The following is a 22,570-nucleotide window of genomic DNA, read 5'->3' as shown; positions in this document are numbered from 1 at the left end:
GATAGGAACAAACAGACAGACAAACGTGAACTGAAGAGCCCAGTTTGGAACCAAACTCAACAAGTCGTGTCATACATACAGTCTTCTTACTCAAAGTGGGCTTAGGAGAAAGCCATCTTTATTATTTGAAAAGGAGGACTTATTGGCCAGCTCCTGTGTCAGTCATAAAGCCACCTACCCTTCTCACCAGGCCTGTGAATAATGCTAACAATCGTTGTATTAGTTATGGGGCCACCTCCTTTCCCCATGCTTTGTTGAAGGAGTGTGTGTGTGTGTGTGTGTGTGTTTTAAGGGGGGTGTTTTTAAAAAGTGCCTTCCAAGCACATCTGTAATTTGATAATTATACCAGTTGCTTTGAAAATGAAATAAAAAGCAGACATCCTGCATGAAGCACGAGGAGTGTTCAGAAAGAAGCCGTCAGGAATAGATTGATATGCTGTATATATGTCTCAATTCAGGAATGAAGGCAGGTGAAAGCACATCTCGCTGTCAGCAAACAGCCTTTCTATTTTCAAGTACATCAGTATGCAGCCTGATAGATCAGTATTTTTGTAGGTGTCATGTCTCTGTCTGGTTCAGAACTGAAATTAGGGAGGCTCAGAAGTGGAAGAGAAGGGTGAAACTGACTCCCTTCTGCACAATTTTAGAGATAGGTGTACAACAATAGTGGACTGTGTGGTGGGATGGAGGTTCTTGCATGACCTTCCAGCAGATGACCTCCCAGCTGTTTCTGGGAGGGGAAAGGTCAGTGTGGTGCAAATGCACCCGTGGAGCTAATTTGGCCCTCCTGCTCCTGTGTTTGCACCACTCTACCCTCCCTGCTGCCTCACTCACCCCCCTGTCACTCTAAGTAGCAGCAACTTTCCTGCCAGGAGGTCAGGGAAGTGTCTCAGGTCCACCACACCGGCACCCGAAGATGCTCTGGAACATCTTGGGTTAAGTGACCTGCTGCTGCTGCTGTTCATGCATTCTATAATGTAGTTTCTGCTTCATCCTATATCACAGGGTGTCCATATTTCATTCATGATTGTTTGATGCCTCACACAGGAAATAATCTCTTTATTTTGACAGCAATTGAAATTGGGTTTCCTGTCATTCAAGCAGCAACCCTAAGGGGAAACAAAAATTAAATTCTAATTTTCAATTGCAGCTCACTGCCATGGATGCTGATGAAGGTTCAAATGGGCGGATCACATATGAAATCCTGGCCGGAGATCCGGGAGACTTTGTGATCAATGATCAAACGGGCCTTATCACTATTGCTCCAGGAATTGAATTGGTGGTAGGACGTTCCTATGCCCTCACTGTCAAAGCATCTGACAGTGCTCCTCTTGCACAGAGAAGGTAATTAATATTATAATTAAATATTTTTCGCCATAGCTGAGAAATTAACCTTTCTGCACTATAATGAGTAGAAGGTGTAAAGGATCAGTCATCAAAGAAACATGAGGCCCGTGATTTGGTTTCTTTAGAAAAGGCACTTCAGTCGGTTGTTTGCTAAGCATCCTATTCAAAAGAAGCCTTTATATCTGAACTGTTGTGGCTCATTCATGAAATTAGTATATATCCGGCACACAGATATATGCACCGTAATATGTTGATTGGGCATTAGTAGTAGTAGCATTAGTAGTAGCAGTAGCATTATTATAGTAAATTCTAGTATGTTAAGTTTGCTCCATCCATATTTGTAGTTTGTGCTTATTTAAGAAAGTGAGAATGAGAGAAAAGAGGAGAGAAAGCAAAGCAATGAAGGCAAAAGTACTTGTCTGTTCTGTAAATTGCCAACTATCATGCAAAGGTAGTATCTCCAAATGTCCTGGAATGAAAGGATCGCTGAGCTGGAGGTAACCTTTTATCCAGATGATACAATCTTATAGTGTGCCTCAGCTCAATTTGGAGCACAAATTGCAAGCTGTGCAAACACCGGACAAGCAATGAAATACACTCCATGGAAACCTACATTTGCACTAGCAAAGTCATTCAGTTTCTAATCTCCTACTTGTTAGATCTGGGAAGCGTAGAGTAGAAAGAGACGATTTTCTCATACCAACTTGGCAGAAGCAAAACAAAACAAAGGTTGATTTTAACTCGCAGAACACTTCAGGTTTGATTAGAATAGCTGAGGGGCCTTAAGCCTGATTTGCATGTCATAATTTGCAGGTGTTTCCCCACCTTAAATGTGACAGTGTATGTACCTGAGAGGAGACATTACACATAACCGAGCAATGTGTGTATTTTAAGTGAGGTCAGATCCATTTTGAAATTAAATGAGATTTTGTTGTCAGCCCAATCCATTCTGGAATGTGTATTACATGTTTCTGGGAATGTATATGCCAAGGTTACCAGTGTGTTGGCAAAAAGATATAAATTGGCCACATCTTAGCACCACAAAAGTTCAGAAAAGCAAAGCTGGAGAAACAAATAGAGACCAGTTAAGGAAGTTTGGCCACTCAGTTGTAAGACAAATAAAAATAAAACACAACAGATTAAAACAGATACTCCTAAACCTTTCCATGCCCTATTTGGGTGACACTTCGCTCCCGCCCTTCACCTCTCCATGCAGTGCGAGAGGCAGGAGAGGGACTTTCTCTCCTCCTGGTTTGAATGTTACCTTTCATATTTAGGGAGAAGGATGGGAAGAACCAGGTGAGACAAAGAACCATTCTAAATACCATCAGGCATAGAGGTGAAATATCACCAAAATAGCTCCTAAGTGGGCAAAACCAAACTATTCACCCTATGGAGAATGTCTTCACTCCTTAATTGCAACTGTAGGGATGTTTGGTCATTAGTCCTGTATGGCTTATGGGTGGAGGCAGGAGTAGGACTGTGGATGTCACCACCTTCAACAGCCACCAGAAAGGAGAGCCAAGATATGTAAGCCATTGACCTGATTGGGTGGAGAACTGAGGCACGTACAAGTATATATACATAGGCTATCCTTTCTGATGGTCCACTGAATGTGTTAACATTGGTGGCAGAGCCGGTGGACATAGGGAATGGGACTCACAAGTGCAGGCCCATTTCCCCGTCCATGTGTTTAGTATACAGTATTTGCTAAAAGCTATCAACTGTTCAGACCTACAGTTGCATTTAAATGTGAAGAACTCTGCATTATCATTGGAAAATTGTGGTATATAGGCTCAAAATCCACAGGCATTTAAACTTTTAACTCTTAGCTTATTTTGATGTTGCTGCTGCTGTTCCCAGTCATTTAATATTGTTGCCATCACATTTTCTAATGTATCTTTGCAAATGCAAGGGTCAGAAGATTTAAATGAAAGTCATTGCCCTCCGGGTTCTATAATAAATTCATAGACTATGACAAATTCACTGAGTGTGGTACACACGTCCTTCAGGCTTTACTTTTTCCATCCCTGCATTTATAAGACTATACTTTATCTGTTTTGTTTTTTGTTGATGCCATTTAAGAAGCAAATTTCAATATTCAGCACAGCACTCTAAGGCATTGTGTCACCCATACTATTCTTTTCTAGCCTTAAGAAAATATTCATGGTTTTCTTGAAAAACAAAACAAAAGTGTTTCCACCAAGTTGGTCAGATGAAAGGAATTTTCAAGTCACCTTTTTTCTCCCTATCACTCCAGAGATCTAAATAGCCTATTTATTTATGCATAATTAATAGCTTCTTAATCCTTTAGATCTATAGGGACGTAGATGGCACTGTGGGTTAAACCACAGAGCCTAGGACTTGCTGATCAGAAGGTCAGCAGTTCAAATCCCCGTGACGTTGCTTGGTCCCTGCTCCTGCCCACCTAGCAGTTCGAAAGCACGTCAAAGTGCAAGTAGATAAATAGGTACCGCTCTAGCGGGAAGGTAAACGGCATTTCCGTGCGCTGCTCTGGTTCGCCAGAAGCGGCTTAGTCATGCTGGCCACATGACCTGGAAGCTGTACGCCGGCTCCCTCAGCCAATAAAGTGAGATGAGCGCCGCAACCCCAGAGTCGGTTATGACTGGACCTAATGGTCAGGGGTCCCTTTACCTTTTTAATCCTTTAGATCAGTTAGATGTCTATTCACCCCACCCAAAAGAAAAAAGGAAAGAAAAACCATGAAGTGAAATCAACTAAAGTGACCAGTATAAAAAGGAAATATTTTTTGAATATTCTTTATAATGATTATGATTAAAATTATATTTAGCCTTCCTTTTTCCTAGTCCACGACTCAAGGTAGCTTACACAGATAAAGCAGAGCAAGCTAAAAACATAGAAAATACAATAATTAAAATGTAATTAAACACTAATCTTTCTGCCCTGTTAACACCTTGTGTCAGATGCATCAGATGCAAAGAATTGCAGGGATGTAACACAAAGGTTCAGAAGAAATGTTGAGTGCTTATTACCAAAGTGTGCAGTGTGGTGTAAAAAAAATTCCAATAATAATAATCATAATAATAAAGATTTTGACTGGGTTTTGTTTGTTCCATTGTCTTTGCAGGAGCTCCATCACTACTGTTTACATTGAGGTTCTTCCTCCAAATAATCAGAGCCCACCCCGCTTTCCCCAGCAGATGTACAGTCTTGAACTTAGTGAGGCCATGAGAATTGGTGCCATTTTGCTTAATTTGCAGGTACAGAATGCTTCAATGTAAGCATTTACAGAACTCTTTCTGCTTATGGATGTGATGGTCTTGATCCTAGCTACTTTTGCTGTTTTCAGGGTCTGTTCTGGACAAATATTACTTTATAGCACGGGGGGGGGGGCGTAGTGAATCTGTGGCCCTACAAGTGATGATCTTCAACTCCCATCAGCCCCAGACAATGCAGCTAATGGTTAGGGTTGGTGGGAGTTGTACTCCAACAATGGCTGCACGGTCACAAGTTCTCCATCATTGCTTTATAACATGGGTTTCCCAAACTTGGGTCTCCAGTTGTTTTTGGACTATGATTCCCATCACTCCTAGCTAGCAGGACCAGTGGTCAGGAATGATGGGAATTGTAGTCCAAAAACAGCTGGAGACCCAGTTTGGGACCCTGCTCTATAGTATGGGTTTTCTGCTGCCATTTAACCCTTTCCTTATTGGTTTGCCTGCTGAGAAACCTCTGTATGTACATCTCAGACACTTCTGAGGTGCATGTTCACTTCATGTAAAGTGTTGGTTGGGCTTCTTGGATCTCATTGTTGCCCATCATGGATTTGAAAGTGTCTCCTGAAACACAGCCAGTCTCCTTTGGCTCCATTTTGTAGCAGACAACAGCGATGGACTAGTGGACTTTTAGAGTAGTTTGCCCATCATTATAGATATTTTTTCATTGAGGAATCCTTGCTAAACTTCTGGAAATTGTTGCTCTAATTTGTCTTCAATGAAATTCATTCATTCAACATAGCAGCTTTTGTCATACAGATGTTTAGGATCTTCATTTGCAGCTGTTTAAAGGTGTGAAATGTTAATACGTATGCAATAGTAGATAATGTTACACAGTGTTTTTAAGCTTCCTGCTCCATAAAAGTAATACGTATGAGGTGTACATTTATAATTTTACAGAGATTTGACACCTGAAATTAAAAAATAAGTTTGGGGGTTGAGGAGAACCACTGTGTTCTTATTTATTTGTTGTTGTTTTTAAACAACTGTGGAACCAAAACATTTCTTTTTTATACTTAGAAATACAGCCAAAGTTAAGCACTGCTCTATCCCATTGATTTAAATGGGTGATAGTTAAGCACATGCTTAACTTCAGAACTGGATTGTGTATTATATTCTTAAATCAGATACAACTTCCTCTGCCCTGAGGAATCCCACAGTGAAGGCTCAGTTGTGCTGAAAAACAGTCCCCCAGTATCACCTGCTGAAAATGACCATCCAAATACGACCGGAACTACTGCAAAGCAGTGTTGCCCCCCCCCCTTCAGATAGCCTCTCCAAGAGGGTATAGTGGTTGATGGTATTGAAAGATGCTGAGAGGTCAGGGAGGATTAACAGGGACATATTGCCCTGTCTCTCTCCCAGCAGAGGTAATTATATAAGGCAACCAGGGCTTTTTCTGTGCCAAAGACAGGCCAAAACCCTAATTGAAATGGATCTAGAAAATCAGTCTTCAATACCACCTGGATCTGTTTTATTAATGTTATTGTCTAATAATCTCTTCATTCTTTTCAAACTGATTATTGTCCAGTATAATTTTTAATACTGCATATTTTAAGAAGGGCCCAAATAGGTGCAATATTTAAATGGAGCAATCATATTTGTTTTAAGGAATGCAGTAACAAATAATCCCTACTGAGTTATTTTGAAAATTAGCTGGAGAATTTACTGCCCGCCGAAAACCTCTTTATTACCTCTCGTTCTGTCAGTCATTGTTGATTAAAGTTTAAGTATGCAAATACTCTAATTTCCTGAAATTCCAATAAGCAATTACCATGCTTATGAGACCACACTCTCCATGAAGCCAAAATGCAGACACTCTCTAGAGGGGGACAAACACATGCAATCAGTTGATCTAGAGTTAAAGCTGTCAAATGTTTAATTGTTATGAATGAGTTGATTAGCATTTAAAATGTGTTGCCCATCACTACTCAGGATTTGTTCTTTGTTTTTGTTTTTTAAAAAAATCCTAATTAAAAAAAGAAGCCATTGCAATCTGTAACATGTCACTTTTTCTCTGTTGTTCTTCTGAAGGCAACTGATCGAGAGGGTGACCCCATAACATACGTCATACAGAATGGAGATCCTCAGCAAGTATTTAACCTTTCTCGAACGTAAGTAGAATAACCCTTATGGCTGAATTTTCAACTTCCCAGCCCAAATGAATATGCAGATTGTGTGCAAATAACACAGCTTCTAATCGGAGGCATTCAGCTGTTTGAAGTTGAGCTCTCAGACACTAATGGGAGCTCTGTGAATGGTACTGAACTTTGAAATTGTACACCCGAGACCATTTATTTATTTTAAATGTTTGACTAGGTAAAACCCACTGAGATGGAAACTTCCATTATATGAGTGACCTGGGATTAATTAGAAGCCTTTAGACTTGCCAGGTTTCTCCTAATGACAGTGACTTTTTTTTTTTTTTTTTACTTACCATTTCTTGTCTGGAAAAATGAAATGTACTGTAATGAAAAGGAAGACCTTTTGGGCCCATTGTCTGAATTCAGCACCAGACATTCCAGGCATTACTAACTGAGAAAGCTTTTAGCATTCTTCCTAAATGGATGCCACCTTAATTAGTGAAAAGAAAAGCCCTGGAACACTGAAAGCATATGTACCAGAAATAGTGAAAACCTTTCCTTTAAGGGCCTGTCATTTGCAAAGCTATTATTTGCTTTAATATTAATTGCAGTAAATGGAGAAAGAAGGATATATCGAGGGAAGGTTTCCCCCTCTCAGAAATTAGGAAAAGAGCAAGCAAGAGTCTTATCATTATGTTCTCAAAGCTCATGTACTAAGACATTTGTTCACCAGTGTGAATGCGGATATAAGCAACATTCTAAAAACAGAGGGTGCTGCAATAATCTAGGAACTTTTCCACTCCTCGGATTGATGGTATGCTTCTGCCACTGCAGATTATTATCCTGAACCTGTTTTCTGTTATTTCTATGCAATTTACTTTCCATTGTAGGGAAAAATATATATACATATTGGGGTCTGGCTGTGGAAACTGTTGCACCTGGTAGCTGGAGGTTTGCAAATGCATAAACCATCAAAAGTTGAGGGCAGCATCTACTTTTGAATGAGACTGGGCTGAAAATGCCTCTCACTTGACTGGCAAAAAAGATTTCTTCGAGAGATAAAGGAGCTGCTCTAAGCAGTAGCATCCTGACAGCATTTCTCATTGACAAAATAGTCCAGTAGGAATTACCCAGGGGTATTTTGTTTTTGACTTCCTTTACAAAAGGAAAGATGTCTGCCTCCATGGCCAGCTTGGTTTTTTTACTAGATATTTTAAAAATGAGTGACTGTAGCTTTCTGTCTTATATCTATCATGGGAAACTCTTTCCCTGAAAAACGCTAGAAATTTCTCTCTCTGCAACTTCAGAAAATTTAACCCAAATGCCACCCCCTCTCCACCCCTCTATCAAAATGTCTGGGCCAACTAACTTCCAGCTAGCACTACTTTATAATATGCTTTTCTGTGTGCACTCATTAAAAGTTACAAAAGGCATTCATATTTCCAGGTTATTCCAATGAAAGTAATGGGCAATATTTGCATTTGAATACATACAGTAGTTATTCATGCAGTCCCTAGAAGCAAGTATAGCAGAGATGCTCTGCAGAGCATCCATGTTCAGAACATGCAGTATAATATTTTGACAGGTTCTCTCTAGTGAGCTGTAAGAAAACAGAAGTACTCCATTTCTGATATGAACCAACATAACTACTTAATCCATTTTATTTATTTAACAAAATCTCTAAACAACTTGATTGTAATGAAACCTCTAAGTGTTTTGTTTATATTTTACATGAAATAATCTTAATGCCAATCAAAACAAGTCATTAAAAACTTTAAAGAAATCAGTAAGGCAGTAAGGCATGAAGGGGCTTGACTGAACAAAAATGTTTGAAGCAGGTGCTGAAAAGCTACCAGAGAAGTGGCAGGGCTAAAATCAGGAACAGGAGCCAAACATCTAGGTCTTCCCTGATATCATGCTCAGCCCATCCGTTCCAGCTGCACCTTCGCCTGCCCACTACCACTGATATTGGGGGCACATCTTCACAACTTCCTGCTTCCTTGCCTACCTAGGCACATTGTAGCACCATCATATGCCATCACTACATGCAATTGGGAAATTAAGTTCATGGATGATATACTAAGGCCTAGTAGTAGGAGCATCGTGCACTGTCAGGCCAAAGGTAATAACCACTATAACACTCTGTTTCCTCTGTCTCCCTCAGAAGAAACCCTACCAAACCAAACTTTGCAAGAGCACAGTCTTTCACCTTGGATAAGGGTCACAGGCCTGTCTGTCACCCACAGTACCTGGCCTATGGGGTGGGGCAAGGGGAAATCATCAGTCAATATATGGGACCCCCTTGATGTGGCCATTTCAAGGGTGACCTATGGCAGAGTCTATACTGAGACAGGCTCTGGAGGCACACTCAGACCCCAGCTCTATCTACTCAGCCAGGAATCAAACAATACCCCACACTGCAATCAGCACCTTACCTGCAGGCAGGTATCTTACAGGACAAAAAAACCCCCAAAACCCACCCATTCTTATTGGCTAGGAAAAGCAGACCAGGTAGGGGTAGGATAGTACCAAGCAGCCCTTCCCTGATTAGTCCTCCTGTAGGTCTAATATTGTAACTCTGGTACAGTGGTACCTCAGTTTACGAACTTAATCCATTCCGGAAATCCGTTCTTAAACCAAAACCATTCTTAAACCGAGGCACGCTTTCCCTAATGAGGCCTCCCACCACCAGTGCCCTTCCACCATTCAGATTCCATTCTTAGACCAAGGTAAAGTTGTCAAATGAAGACACTTATTTCCGGTTTTGTGGAGTTTGTAAACCAAATCATTCATAAACCGGACTGTTCTTAAACTGAGGTACCACTGTAATACTGATTAATTAACTAGCACCTAATTAACAGCAAAAAAATAGAAATAAAATATAAACACAGCACTGCTCTTCTCATTTCAAGGGTTTCTTCTGATTTCAGAATAAAAGAGTTTTAAAATGCCCTGTTGGTAATCTAGGGCCAGTGCTCCCTTTAGGAGATGGCAGCTGTTGAGTGGTATCGTCAGAAGAGCCAGGTCATGTTGTAGGAGCCCAAATGGCATCTCCGTTGCACTTTGATGTTCCTGGGACAGAAGGGCAGGTCTATGTTATGTATGCAAGCTTTTAGAATTGGAAGAAATTTGGTGGTGAAATCGTGCCTTAGAACTATACATATACATGCCTTAGAACTGACTGATGTAGAGCAGTTTGTCTCTGCTTCCATTGAACTCAGATGATCCTAGTATAATGGGAGCCATTGAATACAAAACAGGAATGGAGAAAAACAAAATACTTAATTCTAGTATTTGGATGACACAACCGATCACTTCTCAAATGATCAAGCAGATCGGAGAGGCTTGAAATACAATCCCATGTCCAGGGGCGTCCTTTAAAAGCTAAAATGAAGTTGGAAGTAACTGGACATGCTCTCCACCTCCAAAGGCCATTCTGGCATGGCACATCAGTGTCAGATAGCTCTTAAAGAACCAATTACGGTTTTCCCATGCTGTGCCAGTTTCTCATATCTTCTGCAGATAGGGGTTGAGCAAAATGGAAATATGGGAATAGGGAAACCCTTTATCCACGTATAGCACCATGTGGAAATGTTTGGTAGCCAGTAATACAAATAACTCAGTATGTAGCTGCACAGAGAAAGTGGATTGTTCACATCCATTGTCTGCTGTGAACCTTTTGCCTGAAGAGTTGGTCATGAATTCAGATTTCTATTGTGACTGGTTGTGTGTGAAAGCCACAATTGTTTTGCTGCTTATATTGCCAAATTAGGTAAGCTATAAGGAAAGAATATAGTTTACTCAAAATGGTATAATAAAGATGTCCCTGAATTGAGAGTTCTGATCTTCTGCATCAGCAGAAGTTAATGAAAAAAACATACTTGTCTTGTAACATCCTCCGTGAGAATAGTTTTGGTCTATTCCTAGCACTTAGCGGTTTGTGGTTTGTTTTATTTTTTAATGTGAAAACAAACTAGAAAGTACTTGTCTGCAGTTTTTACAGAGGAAAACTTGGATGTTTTTTTTAAAAAAAATCACTTTTTGCTTTGCTTTGGATCACAATGAGAAGTATTCACTAATGCAACCAACCCAGCGGCATATAAATATATATAGTGCTTGTCAATTTTTAGGAGCCATATTTTTATGTAACATACATGTTTGTTTTATTGCTAGATCTGGACTTCTAGCCTTAGGAAAGCCTTTAGACAGAGAAAGCACCGATCGCTACATTTTGATTGTTACAGCCTCAGATGGCCGACCAGATGGGGTAAGTTTCTTGTAGAAATATAAAAACAAGTTTCTGAGACCTAAACAACAGGGCACTGAGAGCAGCACAGCCAAAACAGGGCAAGTCTTTGTTAAACTGTCTATAACCCTCAGTAATTCCCCTTTATGTTGGGAGGTTTTGTGCGAATGCCTCCAATGTGCTGTTTTGGAAATAGAGCTGCAACTGAAATGATTTGTGTCACATCCTCTGACCTCCCATTGTTTTTTTTATGGCCAGTACAGACACTGCACACTGCGAGGGACATCCCATGGGGTACATCTTATGGCTGTTCCAGCTCCCTGGGGCCAGGACACTGCCCAAGTCTCTCACATATCATTTTTGAACATTTTCCTTTGCACTCGTAACCTGAGATACTTGTTGTGCCATATAAAAACATTTTACCAGAATCTCTACAGAGACTTTGCACATGGCAGATATAGTTGGTTCAATTTCCCCCCTAGCACTAGGGAAATCATTTTGAAAATGTTGTGTGACAAATCATAAGGAAAACTATATCAAATGTTTTCTTCCACTAGCTATGGTATAGAGAACATTTTTTTACAAATTAGGTTAGCTCTTGAGATGTTAGGAGGTTTTGCTTTCTTACATTATTTGTTATCAGTGATGATGTAATTGACTGCTAGTGACAAGTGATCTTTCTTAATACTAAAAGGTAATCTTCCATTTACTGCCTAATACTACATTTCTCTTAAATGCTGTCAACATATCCTGGATAGTAGTCTTTCTTTGGATCATGGTTCCACTTCTTCCACCTGAAATGTGCTTGTAGTTCATACTTGCTACTGTAAATGAAGCATCATTTTGGGGAATTGAACTGTTGCTTATAATGTAAGATTTCAGTAGTGTTTATAGTGCTAAAATTAAATAATGAAAGCATTTATGAGCAATGAGTTGCTAGTAAACCGATACTATTCTCTTAACAGTGAAATTCATGTGCTGTGTTTAGATACAAGTGTCCATAAGGAGGCAAGCTTAGAGAGGAATTATATATTATGAATGACAGAGGACTGCCACAAAAAAATGGCAATGTTGTGTCTTGTTCTCCTCTTGAAAATCAAGGGATACTCAATACATGATATTATGTTTCCCTATCTCACAAAGCTGCAGCCAGTGGGGTGGACCCAGGGAGGATTACAGCATGCTAATGTCACACAGTGCTGCTGTTTTGAAAGTACGCTTGTGTCTGCCATAACATTTCGTTCTGCGCTTTGGAGACTACAGGCTGGCTCACATGCGTAATATTGCAAAGGTTCTATGCCACCCCCAATCTCTGCCGAGAAGTAGCAAGATTCCAGGGGAGTTCTATGCACTCACTCAGGGTCATGCTTCTGTAGGGAATTAAGATGTGGCAGAGACTGTCCCTCAAGGGAGGGAATGCAGAGTTTACAGCATTCACAATTCAAGGGGGTCTTGTTTCCCCAGCAGTGCAGCACTGGCTTTCCAAGTTTGGAAAAGTTTGTGCCTCTGTCCCAGCCTGCCAAGATGGTTTTCTGACCTTCAGCCCCCACATGGAGTTCTACCTATTCCCTATTACTCCTTCTACATATACCCTGTTACTGAATGCAATTGTGAGAAAATGTGAAAGCTCTTTCCATGCTGTAAGATCTGTGATGTCTTATCACACGTTGAATTCATCACTTGGTAAAGGGTGCCTGGGCAAACCAGCCTCGGGCAAAACTTCCTGGCTGACAAATGGCACAATCTTTTACCTAAACCTTTCATCCTTAGCTTTGAAATGTTATTTTTTCTCCCAATCTACCAAATCCCTCTTCTGTGCCTGTCTGTGGAAAGCCCATAAGGAAGATTATTTTGATGTCTTTTTTTTCTATCTTTGGGAAGATACTCCACATGGTGGGAGTAGTAGTAGATAGGTAGCCGTGTTGGTCTGCCATAGTCAAAATAAAAAAATTCCTTCCAGTAGCACCTTAAAGACCAACTAAGTTAGTTCTTGGTATGAGCTTTCGTGTGCATGCACACTTCTTCAGATACAGTGGTGCCTCGCAAGACGAAATTAATTCGTTCCGCAAGTTTTTTCTTCTTGCGAGTTTTTCGTCTTGCGATGCACGGTTTCCCATAGGAATGCATTGAAAATCAATTAATGCGTTCCTAGGGAAACCGACTTCAGACCAGGTCCGGGGACAGTCTGTCCCCGGACCTCCTCTGAAGGCTGGGGGGGGGACAAGGGCTTTTCTTCCCACCCCCAGCATTTAAAAAAACCCTGGGACAGCGGAGGACTTCTCCGCTGTCCGGGGCGATCTTAAAATGCTGGCGGGCGGCATTTTAAAATCGCCCCGGACAGCGGAGGACTTCTCTGCTGTCGGGGCGATTTAAAAGCCCCTGGGAAGGCAGGCAGGGGGGACAAAGACTTTTGCCCCCCGCCAGCCTTCAGAAGAGGTCCTGGACCTCTTCTGAAGGCTGGCGGGGGCGAAAGTCTTTGCTCCCCCCGCCTGCCTTCAAAAGCTGTCCGGCCCAGGCTTCCTGGACCTTTCCGCCAGCAGCGGCAGCGCTGCCGCTGCTGGCGGAGACTTGCCGGCATGCAGAAGCCTGCGCGCAGCGCGCCCAGGCTTCGCGGATCTCTCCCCCAGCAGCGGCACCGCTGCCGCTGCTGGCGGAGACTTGCCGGCATGCAGAAGCCTGCGCGCAGCGAGCCCAGGCTTCGCGGATCTCTCCCCCAGCAGCGGCACCGCTGCCGCTGCTGGCGGAGACTTGCCGGCATGCAGAAGCCTGCGCGCAGCGCGCCCAGGCTTCGCGGATCTCTCCCCCAGCAGCGGCACCGCTGCCGCTGCTGGCGGAGACTTGCCGGCATGCAGAAGCCTGCGCGCAGCGCGCCCAGGCTTCGCGGATCTCTCCCCCAGCAGCGGCACCGCTGCCGCTGCTGGCGGAGACTTGCCGGCATGCAGAAGCCTGCGCGCAGCGCGCCCAGGCTTCGCGGATCTCTCCCCCAGCAGCGGCACCGCTGCCGCTGCTGGCGGAGACTTGCCGGCATGCAGAAGCCTGCGCGCAGCGCGCCCAGGCTTCGCGGATCTCTCCCCCAGCAGCGGCACCGCTGCCGCTGCTGGCGGAGACTTGCCGGCATGCAGAAGCCTGCGCGCAGCGCGCCCAGGCTTCGCGGATCTCTCCCCCAGCAGCGGCACCGCTGCCGCTGCTGGCGGAGACTTGCCGGCATGCAGAAGCCTGCGCGCAGCGCGCCCAGGCTTCGCGGATCTCTCCCCCAGCAGCGGCACCGCTGCCGCTGCTGGCGGAGACTTGCCGGCATGCAGAAGCCTGCGCGCAGCGTGCCCAGGCTTCGCGGATCTCTCCCCCAGCAGCGGCACCGCTGCCGCTGCTGGCGGAGACTTGCCGGCATGCAGAAGCCTGCGCGCAGCGCGCCCAGGCTTCGCGGATCTCTCCCCCAGCAGCGGCACTGCTGCCGCTGCTGGCGGAGACTTGCCGGCATGCAGAAGCCTGCGCGCAGCGCGCCCAGGCTTCGCGGATCTCTCCCCCAGCAGCAGCACCGCTGCCGCTGCTGGCGGAGACTTGCCGGCATGCAGAAGCCTGCGCGCAGCGCGCCCAGGCTTCGCGGACCTCTCCGCCAGCAGCGGCACCGCTGCCGCTGCTGGCGGAGACTTGCCGGCAGGCAGAAGCCTGCGCGCAGTGCGCCCAGGCTTCGCGGATCTCTCCCCCAGCAGCGGTATAGTATACTATACTAGCTACTATGGATGTGGAATCTCTGTATACCAACATCCCACACAACGATGGTTTACAAGCTATAAGGAACACCATATCAGATAAAACCACAGCGGACCTTGCCACTAAACTCTGCCAATTTGTCCTTACCCACAACAACTTCAAATTCGGTGATGACCTGTTTCTTCAGATCAGCGGCACAGCAATGGGCACCCGCATGGCCCCACAGTATGCCAACATCTTCATGGCAGATTTAGAACAACGTTTTCTGAACTCCTACCCACTCAAACCTCTCTTGTACCTGCGATACATTGACGATATTTTTATCATCTGGACACATGGTCAACAGACCCTGGACACCTTTCACCAGAAATTTAATGATTTTCACCCCACAATCAACCTTACAATGAATCAATCTATGCAAGAAATACATTTTTTGGACACTACTATAAAAATACAGGATGGGCTCATAGACACCACCTTATACCGCAAACCAACTGACCGACAAACATATCTACATGCCTCTAGCTACCATCCCAAACATACCAAACAGTCCATTGTATATAGCCAGGCACTACGTTACAGCCGCATCTGTTCCAATTCTACAGACAGAGACTCTCACCTAAGGGATCTACAGCAAACCTTCTCAGAACTAAAATACCCAGCAGATGAAGTTAGACAACAGATCAACAGAGCCAGACTGATACCCAGAGAGAACTTGCTGCAAGACAGACCCAAAAAAGAAAATAACAGAACACCTCTAGTCATCACATACAGCTCCCAAGTTAAAACAGTACAACGCATCATCAGAGATCTACAACCTCTCCTGGACAATGACAGTTCTCTTTCTCAAGCTCTGGGAGGAAGACCTTTCATTGCCTACAGACAGCCACCCAATCTTAAACAACTCCTAACCCACAATAATACTACAACCAGACTTAACACAGACACTGGCACCAGAGCCTGCAATAAACCCAGATGCCAACTTTGCTGCCACATACACCCGGACAACACCATTACTGGCCCCAACAACATCACACATACCATCTCGGGACTATTTAATTGCTCATCGTCTAACATTGTGTATGCCATCAAATGCCAACAGTGTCCTTCAGCTCTCTATATTGGACAAACAGGCCAAACCTTACGCCAAAGAATAAACGGACATAAATCTGACATCAAGAATCACAGAACAGAGAAACCAGTAGGAGAACACTTCAATCTCCCAGGACATTCTATACAAGATCTCAAAGTAGCTGTTTTACTACAAAGGAATTTCAGAAATAGACTGGAAAGAGAAGCTGCTGAATTACAACTCATTACCAAACTTAAAACCATGAAAAGACCTGGGCTGAACAAAGACATTGGATTCTTATCTCACTATACATAACTAAACCATTTCTCACCTTCCCACCCCTTGCCTTTTCCTGTAAGACCTATTACAGTCGTTAAGAGTCGTCAAGAGGCTCTCTCAGCTATCTGCCTATCTCCCATTCCCACCACCCTTCTGAGTAACACCCCTCCCCACCTTCTCACTATATAGAAGGATCTGGCAACTTCTGTTTCAGTGTATCTGAAGAAGTGTGCATGCACACGAAAGCTCATACCAAGAACTAACTTAGTTGGTCTTTAAGGTGCTACTGGAAGGAATTTTTTTATTTTCACATGGTGGGAGTGGGCATTGGGATACCAAACAACTCAAGTAAGGATTTTGTCAAGTAAGCAATGAGCAACAGGCTAGATTCTGTCCTATTGTTCGTTGAACTTTCCTGCAAAGTCCATGTAGATTTCACATTTTTATTTCATTATTTTCTTGTGGATATTCTTGCGGAAAGGAAAATGCTACATGAGAAAAACAAAAATAAACATATCATACAGTATATGCAGTGTGGTGTAGTGGTGTAGTGGTTAAGAGCGGTAGTCACGTAATCTGGGAAACCGGGTTCGTGTCTCCGCTCCTCCACATGCAGCTGCTGGGTGACCTTGGGCCAGTCACACTTCTCTGAAGTCTCTCAGCCCCACTCACCTCACAGAGTGTTGGTTGTGGGGGAGGAAGGGAAAGGCGAATGTTAGCCGCTTTGAGACTCCTGAAGGGGAGTGAAAGGCAGGATATCAAATCCAAACTCTTCTTCTTCTTCTTCTTCCATCTAAGGACGTTGCATGCCTTCTCTGTTTAGTGCACAGTTTTCTCTAATGAAGATATAACTCAAGGGGTGTGGGGGGGGGGAATCTGTCCAAGGTGCAACCTTCCGTATATTAGCACTTGGATTTTAGTACTTTTACCTTTATTTCATTTTAAACAGAATGTTTGGTGAGCAGGAAAAAATTTGCAAATTTCTAAGACTTACAGTTGCATTTATAGGAGCATCAGCAAGACTATAATGAGGTACAGAATGGGAGCTCCTGCTTCAGTTGCTTCATCTTGGCTAGTTAACTGTCACTGTGGTTACACCTTTTCATGGGAAAGGTCACATTTGCATCTTTGCTTCTAATTACTGCACTCTATTTTCAGCCTGTAGCTCCAATACATAAAGTAAAAGAGGAATGTATTGAGCTTTCCATCAGTAGGATGTAGCATCCAAGTGTGCAAATTCAGGATATTCCCTTTCTTGAACCCCCTGGAATCTGATATCGCTTGGAGATTGGGGTAATGGTATAGTAGGATTGTCTGTTGTTGTTTAGTTGTTTAGCCATTTAGTCGTGTCTGACTCTTCGTGACCCCATGGACCAGAGCACTCCAAGCACTCCTGTTTTCCACTGCCTCCCGCAGTTTCGTCAAATTCATGTTGGTAGTTTCAAGAACATTGTTCAACCATCTCATCCTCTGTCATCCCCTTCTCCTTGTGCCCTCCATCTTTCCCAACATCAGGGTCTTTTCCAGGGAGTATTCTCTTCTCGTGAGGTGGCCAAAGTATTGGAGCCTCAGCTTCAGGATCTGTCTTTCCAGTGAGCACTCAGGGCTGATTTCCTTCAGAATGGATAGGTTTGATCTTCTCGCAGTCCATGGGACTCTCAAGAGTCTCCGCCAGCACCATAATTCAAAAGCATCAATTCTTTGATAGTCTTTGATAGTCCAATTCCTTATAGTCCAGCTCTCACTTCCATACATCACTACCGGGAAAACAATAGCTTTAACTATACAAACCTTTGTCGGCAAGGTGATGTCTCTGGTTTTTAAGATGCTGTCTAGGTTTGTCATCGCTTTTCTCCCAAGAAGCAGGCGTTTTTTAATTAGCTAGTGGCTCTGAAAGGGAATGCAGATCCCCATCGTTACTTCAAAAGATGACCCAGTTCATTCAGTGGGGTCCAAATGAGCACTGTGGTGCAGATGTAGATACACATCCAAGTGTGCATGTTTGGAAACCTTATGCATGGCAGATCTTCCTTTCTTGATCAGGGTATCATTTATACAAGGCTATCGGTGTATGTAGACAAAGGTGCTGTATATTCATAGTTTCTTTTATACTCTCATAGCTGAACATTTTAGGCTTTACCTAAATTTTCCCCTCCCAGTTTTCAGGTAATTTCTTTTCTGTGACTCAGACTCTATTTAAATCCATACATTTTACATTTCAATAGCAGTAGCACATTGCAAAAGCATCCTGTTTATTGTCTTCTTCCCTTGGGGGAAAAAAAAGCTCATGTTCATCCAGTTGCTCTGTTACTGGGATATTTTACTTGCACATGCACAATTACAGCCTTTGTTGAACTTTTAAATGACGACATAATTTATCCACAAAACAGTTTTTGAGTCTTGTCTTCTGCCACTGCAGTTGGGTAGGAGAGCCGGGGGGGGGGGGGATCTCATCTGGCAACCAACACGCCCCTTTGGTTTCAGATAGTACACGGGTAGACAGGTCTAAAAAGCCTGGGACACATCCAACAACCAATGCACCCCTTTGATACTGTCAAAAATAATCTACAGTGCACACTTTGGATGTGTGTGTGTGTGTGTGTGTGTATAAATGTATCATCTCTCCTACCCTACTAACGCAGTACCTTCTAAGTATCACCAGGTATAATGTAATTGTGATAATCCAACTCTGTAGCATTCATTTTTATAATGGTTTTAGATAGTTTAGTGTTTTGTATGGTTTCTAATTTGCTTATATTCTTATGGATGTTACCCTTATGGTGAATGGTGGAATACAAATTTCAATAAGCACTAAGTATCCTCCTGTAAGGTAAAAACATCTGCTTCATAATTTTATTTCCTTTTTCTTGCAGACATCAACTGCTACAGTGAATGTGGTTGTAACAGATGTAAATGACAATGGGCCAGTCTTTGACCCTTTTCTGCCTAAGAACCTTACAGTACTAGAAGAGGAAGCCAATGCATTTGTTGGTCAAGTGAGGGTAAGTCTGTTGCTAGCAAAGGTGAACATACTGATTTGAGTTACAGATAGGTAGCCGTGTTGGTCTGCCATAGTCAAAATAAAAAAAATCCTTCCAGTAGCACCTTAAAGACCAACTAAGTTAGTTCTTGGTATGAGCTTTCGTGTGCATGCACACTTCTTCAGATACACTTGCATGCCTTCTCTGGAATTTTTTTATTTATACTGATTTGAAATTGTCTCTAAATGAATTAAAGCTGCCAGGTTGTCCAGTGGATGGCACCAATTTATGAAGTTGGTTTTAACCACATTTTCGGTAAAAAATGAACTTAAACATATCTCAGTAGATATAATTTGCTAATGACCCCTCCCTGCCTCCCAACCCACCATGAGGCAAAATCCATGCATGAACTGTTGGGAATGTGAAATGGAGTGTTGCAAAAGGGACATATGGATACTAAACCCTTCCTGTTCACAGCTTTCCTTGGTATCTGGGCAACTGTTCCCCATGAAACCAACTTCAAACCTCTCCTGTATTGCTCTCATAGTACTTGGGTGGAAATGAAATATGTTTACAAACTTCCCTCTAAAATTCTTTTCTGGCCCACATTGTGATTAAGGCTGCAGTCCTAAACACTAAAGTGTAAGCCCTATTCGATGTAGTGGGATTTCCTTTGGAGTAAACATGTGATGTTAGAACCACTTCACTTTTTGCAGAAAAATAGGAGGTACCCGTTTGATGACATCTAAAATGGAGCCTTCGTTTCTCATCTGTGGAGAGATGCTTTCCACAAATGTGCAAATCCAATTTTGGAATATTAAGTAAGAAATGTGAAAACAGTGTTCATAAAATATTCCAGAACAAAATTTGAAGTGAGCCTACACTGTTTGAAACTGGGATAAAATTGTGGCTGGTGGATTTTTTTACATTCTATAGGATATAGTCATGTCATTTTAGAGTAGCAATAAACATCTTTTTCAATCCGTTTTGTGTTCTGTCAGGATGCTGCCAGTGTGTCATTTCAAACAACAAAATGCAACTTATTCCTTAGCTTGAGTAGCAGAATAGAATATATCAGTCCTCCAACACATCTATATTTTCTGTGTCATTGTAATTTTTAAATCATGCAAAGTGCTGTCTTCACTGAAGCCAGAATTGTCATCTAGTAGTAAATATGGAAATAACAAGAAAAGTGTTGGCAAAACTTAACTCTTCTCTCTTCTCTTTCTTTCTTTCTTTCTTTCTTTCTTTCTTTCTTTCTTTCAAGAAGCTTTAGAGTGGTTTGTTTCCCTCCCAGTTTAATTGAGCTGTACACTTAGCTGTGCACAAAAAAAGATAAATAACAATGCAAATAAAAAACTGCCTTAATTAGAAAATGTTGGTTGCAATTTGAGTTTGACTCCTTCAGTTGCTTTGTAGATCTAACAAGCAAGGAGTAGCCATCATGATTTGTAACTCATGTAGCATGAAAAGCTTTAACATTGTCAAAAGGAACTGAAGTCTATAGTCTTACTGAGAATTGGGTCCTCACCCACCCCAACCTCCACATGTCCAAGTGTTCTGTTGCAGACAGCTGAATATGCATAAGCTCTCCAGTGCAAGATATGTCTCTTCCATGAAGGGTTCTGTCCATACAGAAGACTATGCATGTTTGTATTTACATCCACAGGTTTTGTGCAAGCAGGACACTTGAAGGTAGAGTAGTGATGAATTACCCTTTAATTAGTATTCAGTTCTCTGCAGGGCACGAGACTTTAATGACTGGTTCTATTAAAGAAAATTAAGAAAAAGGAACAAAAAGAATGCAGTAATTAAAACCAGCATGACTGGGGGCATAAATTATTAATTCCCCACTAATTGTTCAAATGAACTGAGCAGTTAAATGGAAATACATCATTTATCCGCTACTCATGCTGAACAGGAAACAATAAAGGGAACGGCAAGGAGGAAGCTTTTAATTAAAGGCATAGTAGTCTTTTGTTCAGGAGCCTGAGCAGAGCTTTGCCAGTGCACACCTGACAGTTTAAAACAACAACAGCACACCACAAATCAGTCTGAAGAAACACATGACAACTCAGAAAACTGGAATGGAACTATTGTTAGCAGAGTGTTAAACATATCTTTCCCACCTGAATATGGATATCCTTGCTTGAGTTTTCTTTTGAACATGCTGCTGAAACTGAAACAAGAGAATTTTCGACTGCATAGTTCCTTGGAAACTCCAAGCTACATCAATAAACCTCATTGCATATTCAGAGCCAATAGAAAGTGTTAATATCCTATGAAGTAAAAGAGCTCACAGCTGGTATCCTTGTAGGTGGTGGCATAGGAAAAACCCCTGCTGGGAATGGGGGAAGGCAAAGAAGATTAAAAGAAGAAAAACTAAAAAGGACAAGTCTCAAAGTGTTGTTGATGCATTTCATATCCTTTAAACTCCACACAGTACTTACTTGACTGTGGAAATTGGAGTTGTACCAGATTCCCCACTGTTCTTTTAATTTTATCATTGGGATCCCCCAAAGTCAATTTTTGAATGCAATTCCTTTTCTTCTTTTTAGAAGGCCACTGTGAAGCAGAAAGATTTGAGAGTTCAAATGCATGAAGCTGACAGTGAAGTTCAACCATATCAAACCACTTTTCTTATAGCTATTGACTTATCTTCTGTAGAACATTTAAATATTTTGATCAAAAATTATATCCGAGATGTCTTGCAAGATCATATTTTAATATTTACAACTAATCCATTTTTAAGAAACATGAGTGTGGATCACACAATTCCCTGGATTCTAAGCAACCATTTATATTGCTGGTGGGAAAGGGGACATATTGATGCTGGAGAGGCCCAGTACATTTCAAAACTAGGTTGAATTTATGATTCTTAGGACTGGAAATAAGAAACACTATTATTTCAGTTCCAGTTCCAGTTTACAGAGCTGTTTATTCTCAATCACGTTAACAATTTATCCTAAGTCCATTCAGTAACAGCAGTGACTAGGCTGTGACCCACAAGTCTCTGCTCTCAGTCTTGATGAGACTTTCTCTGAAGACAGGAGGCGAGGATCCTGTGGTGAGCATTTGTGTGGGACCTGATACCCCTGTGCCAAAACCAGAGCTGCTTCCCCAGAAAATGCCTTGCCCAAAGGAAGGGGCCACAATACTGGGCTTCCTTACTTCCTGGTGGTGGTTTCCCATCTTAGCTCTGGACCATTCCCATCATCACGGAGACGAGGTAATGTGGCAATGGCTGGTCTGGGCTGATGCTTCATCTCCTTCTTCTTGGTCCTATTATTTATTCTTTGAATATGCATGATCTATTTTATGCTAACATTGCGTGGCTCTGTCTGTCTTCTTTGGCCATATCCCACTGGGTAGCATTTCATCTTCAGGTTAAATAATCTAAAACTAACGCTACTGGTCCACCGCCCTCCTTTGAGTCAAAGAGCTCCAATATTTAAACCCAGATTCCTTTTTGTGATTGTGACCATCAGTACAGGCAAGAACAGAAAGAAAAGATAGTCGCCAACAGAATAATACAAGAAAATCTGTGGCTCATAATGTCTAAAAATTAGAATGATTGGAAATTGACCAGACTC

The 22,570-nt window shown here is 42.4% G+C and overlaps 1 protein-coding gene across 18 annotated transcripts in view; it reads left to right on the top strand.

Annotated features, from left to right (window-relative positions):
* PCDH15 (protocadherin related 15) overlaps nucleotides 1-22,570 on the top strand; it is a 678,468-nt gene that overhangs the window by 520,674 nt on the left and 135,224 nt on the right. For all 18 annotated transcript variants that reach the window (XM_081189558.1, XM_081189550.1, XM_081189563.1 and 15 more), the window contains 5 exons: nucleotides 1,151-1,344; nucleotides 4,457-4,589; nucleotides 6,639-6,718; nucleotides 10,862-10,955; nucleotides 18,870-18,998. In XM_081189558.1, the coding sequence (XP_081045684.1) occupies nucleotides 1,151-1,344; nucleotides 4,457-4,589; nucleotides 6,639-6,718; nucleotides 10,862-10,955; nucleotides 18,870-18,998 (630 nt within the window). The remainder of the gene's footprint in view (nucleotides 1-1,150; nucleotides 1,345-4,456; nucleotides 4,590-6,638; nucleotides 6,719-10,861; nucleotides 10,956-18,869; nucleotides 18,999-22,570) is intronic.

The sequence above is a fragment of the Podarcis bocagei genome (assembly GCF_964188305.1).
Source record: "Podarcis bocagei genome assembly, chromosome: 4".
In the NCBI taxonomy this organism is placed as follows: Eukaryota; Metazoa; Chordata; class Lepidosauria; order Squamata; family Lacertidae; genus Podarcis; species Podarcis bocagei.
This window is presented reverse-complemented; position numbering and strand designations above follow the sequence as displayed.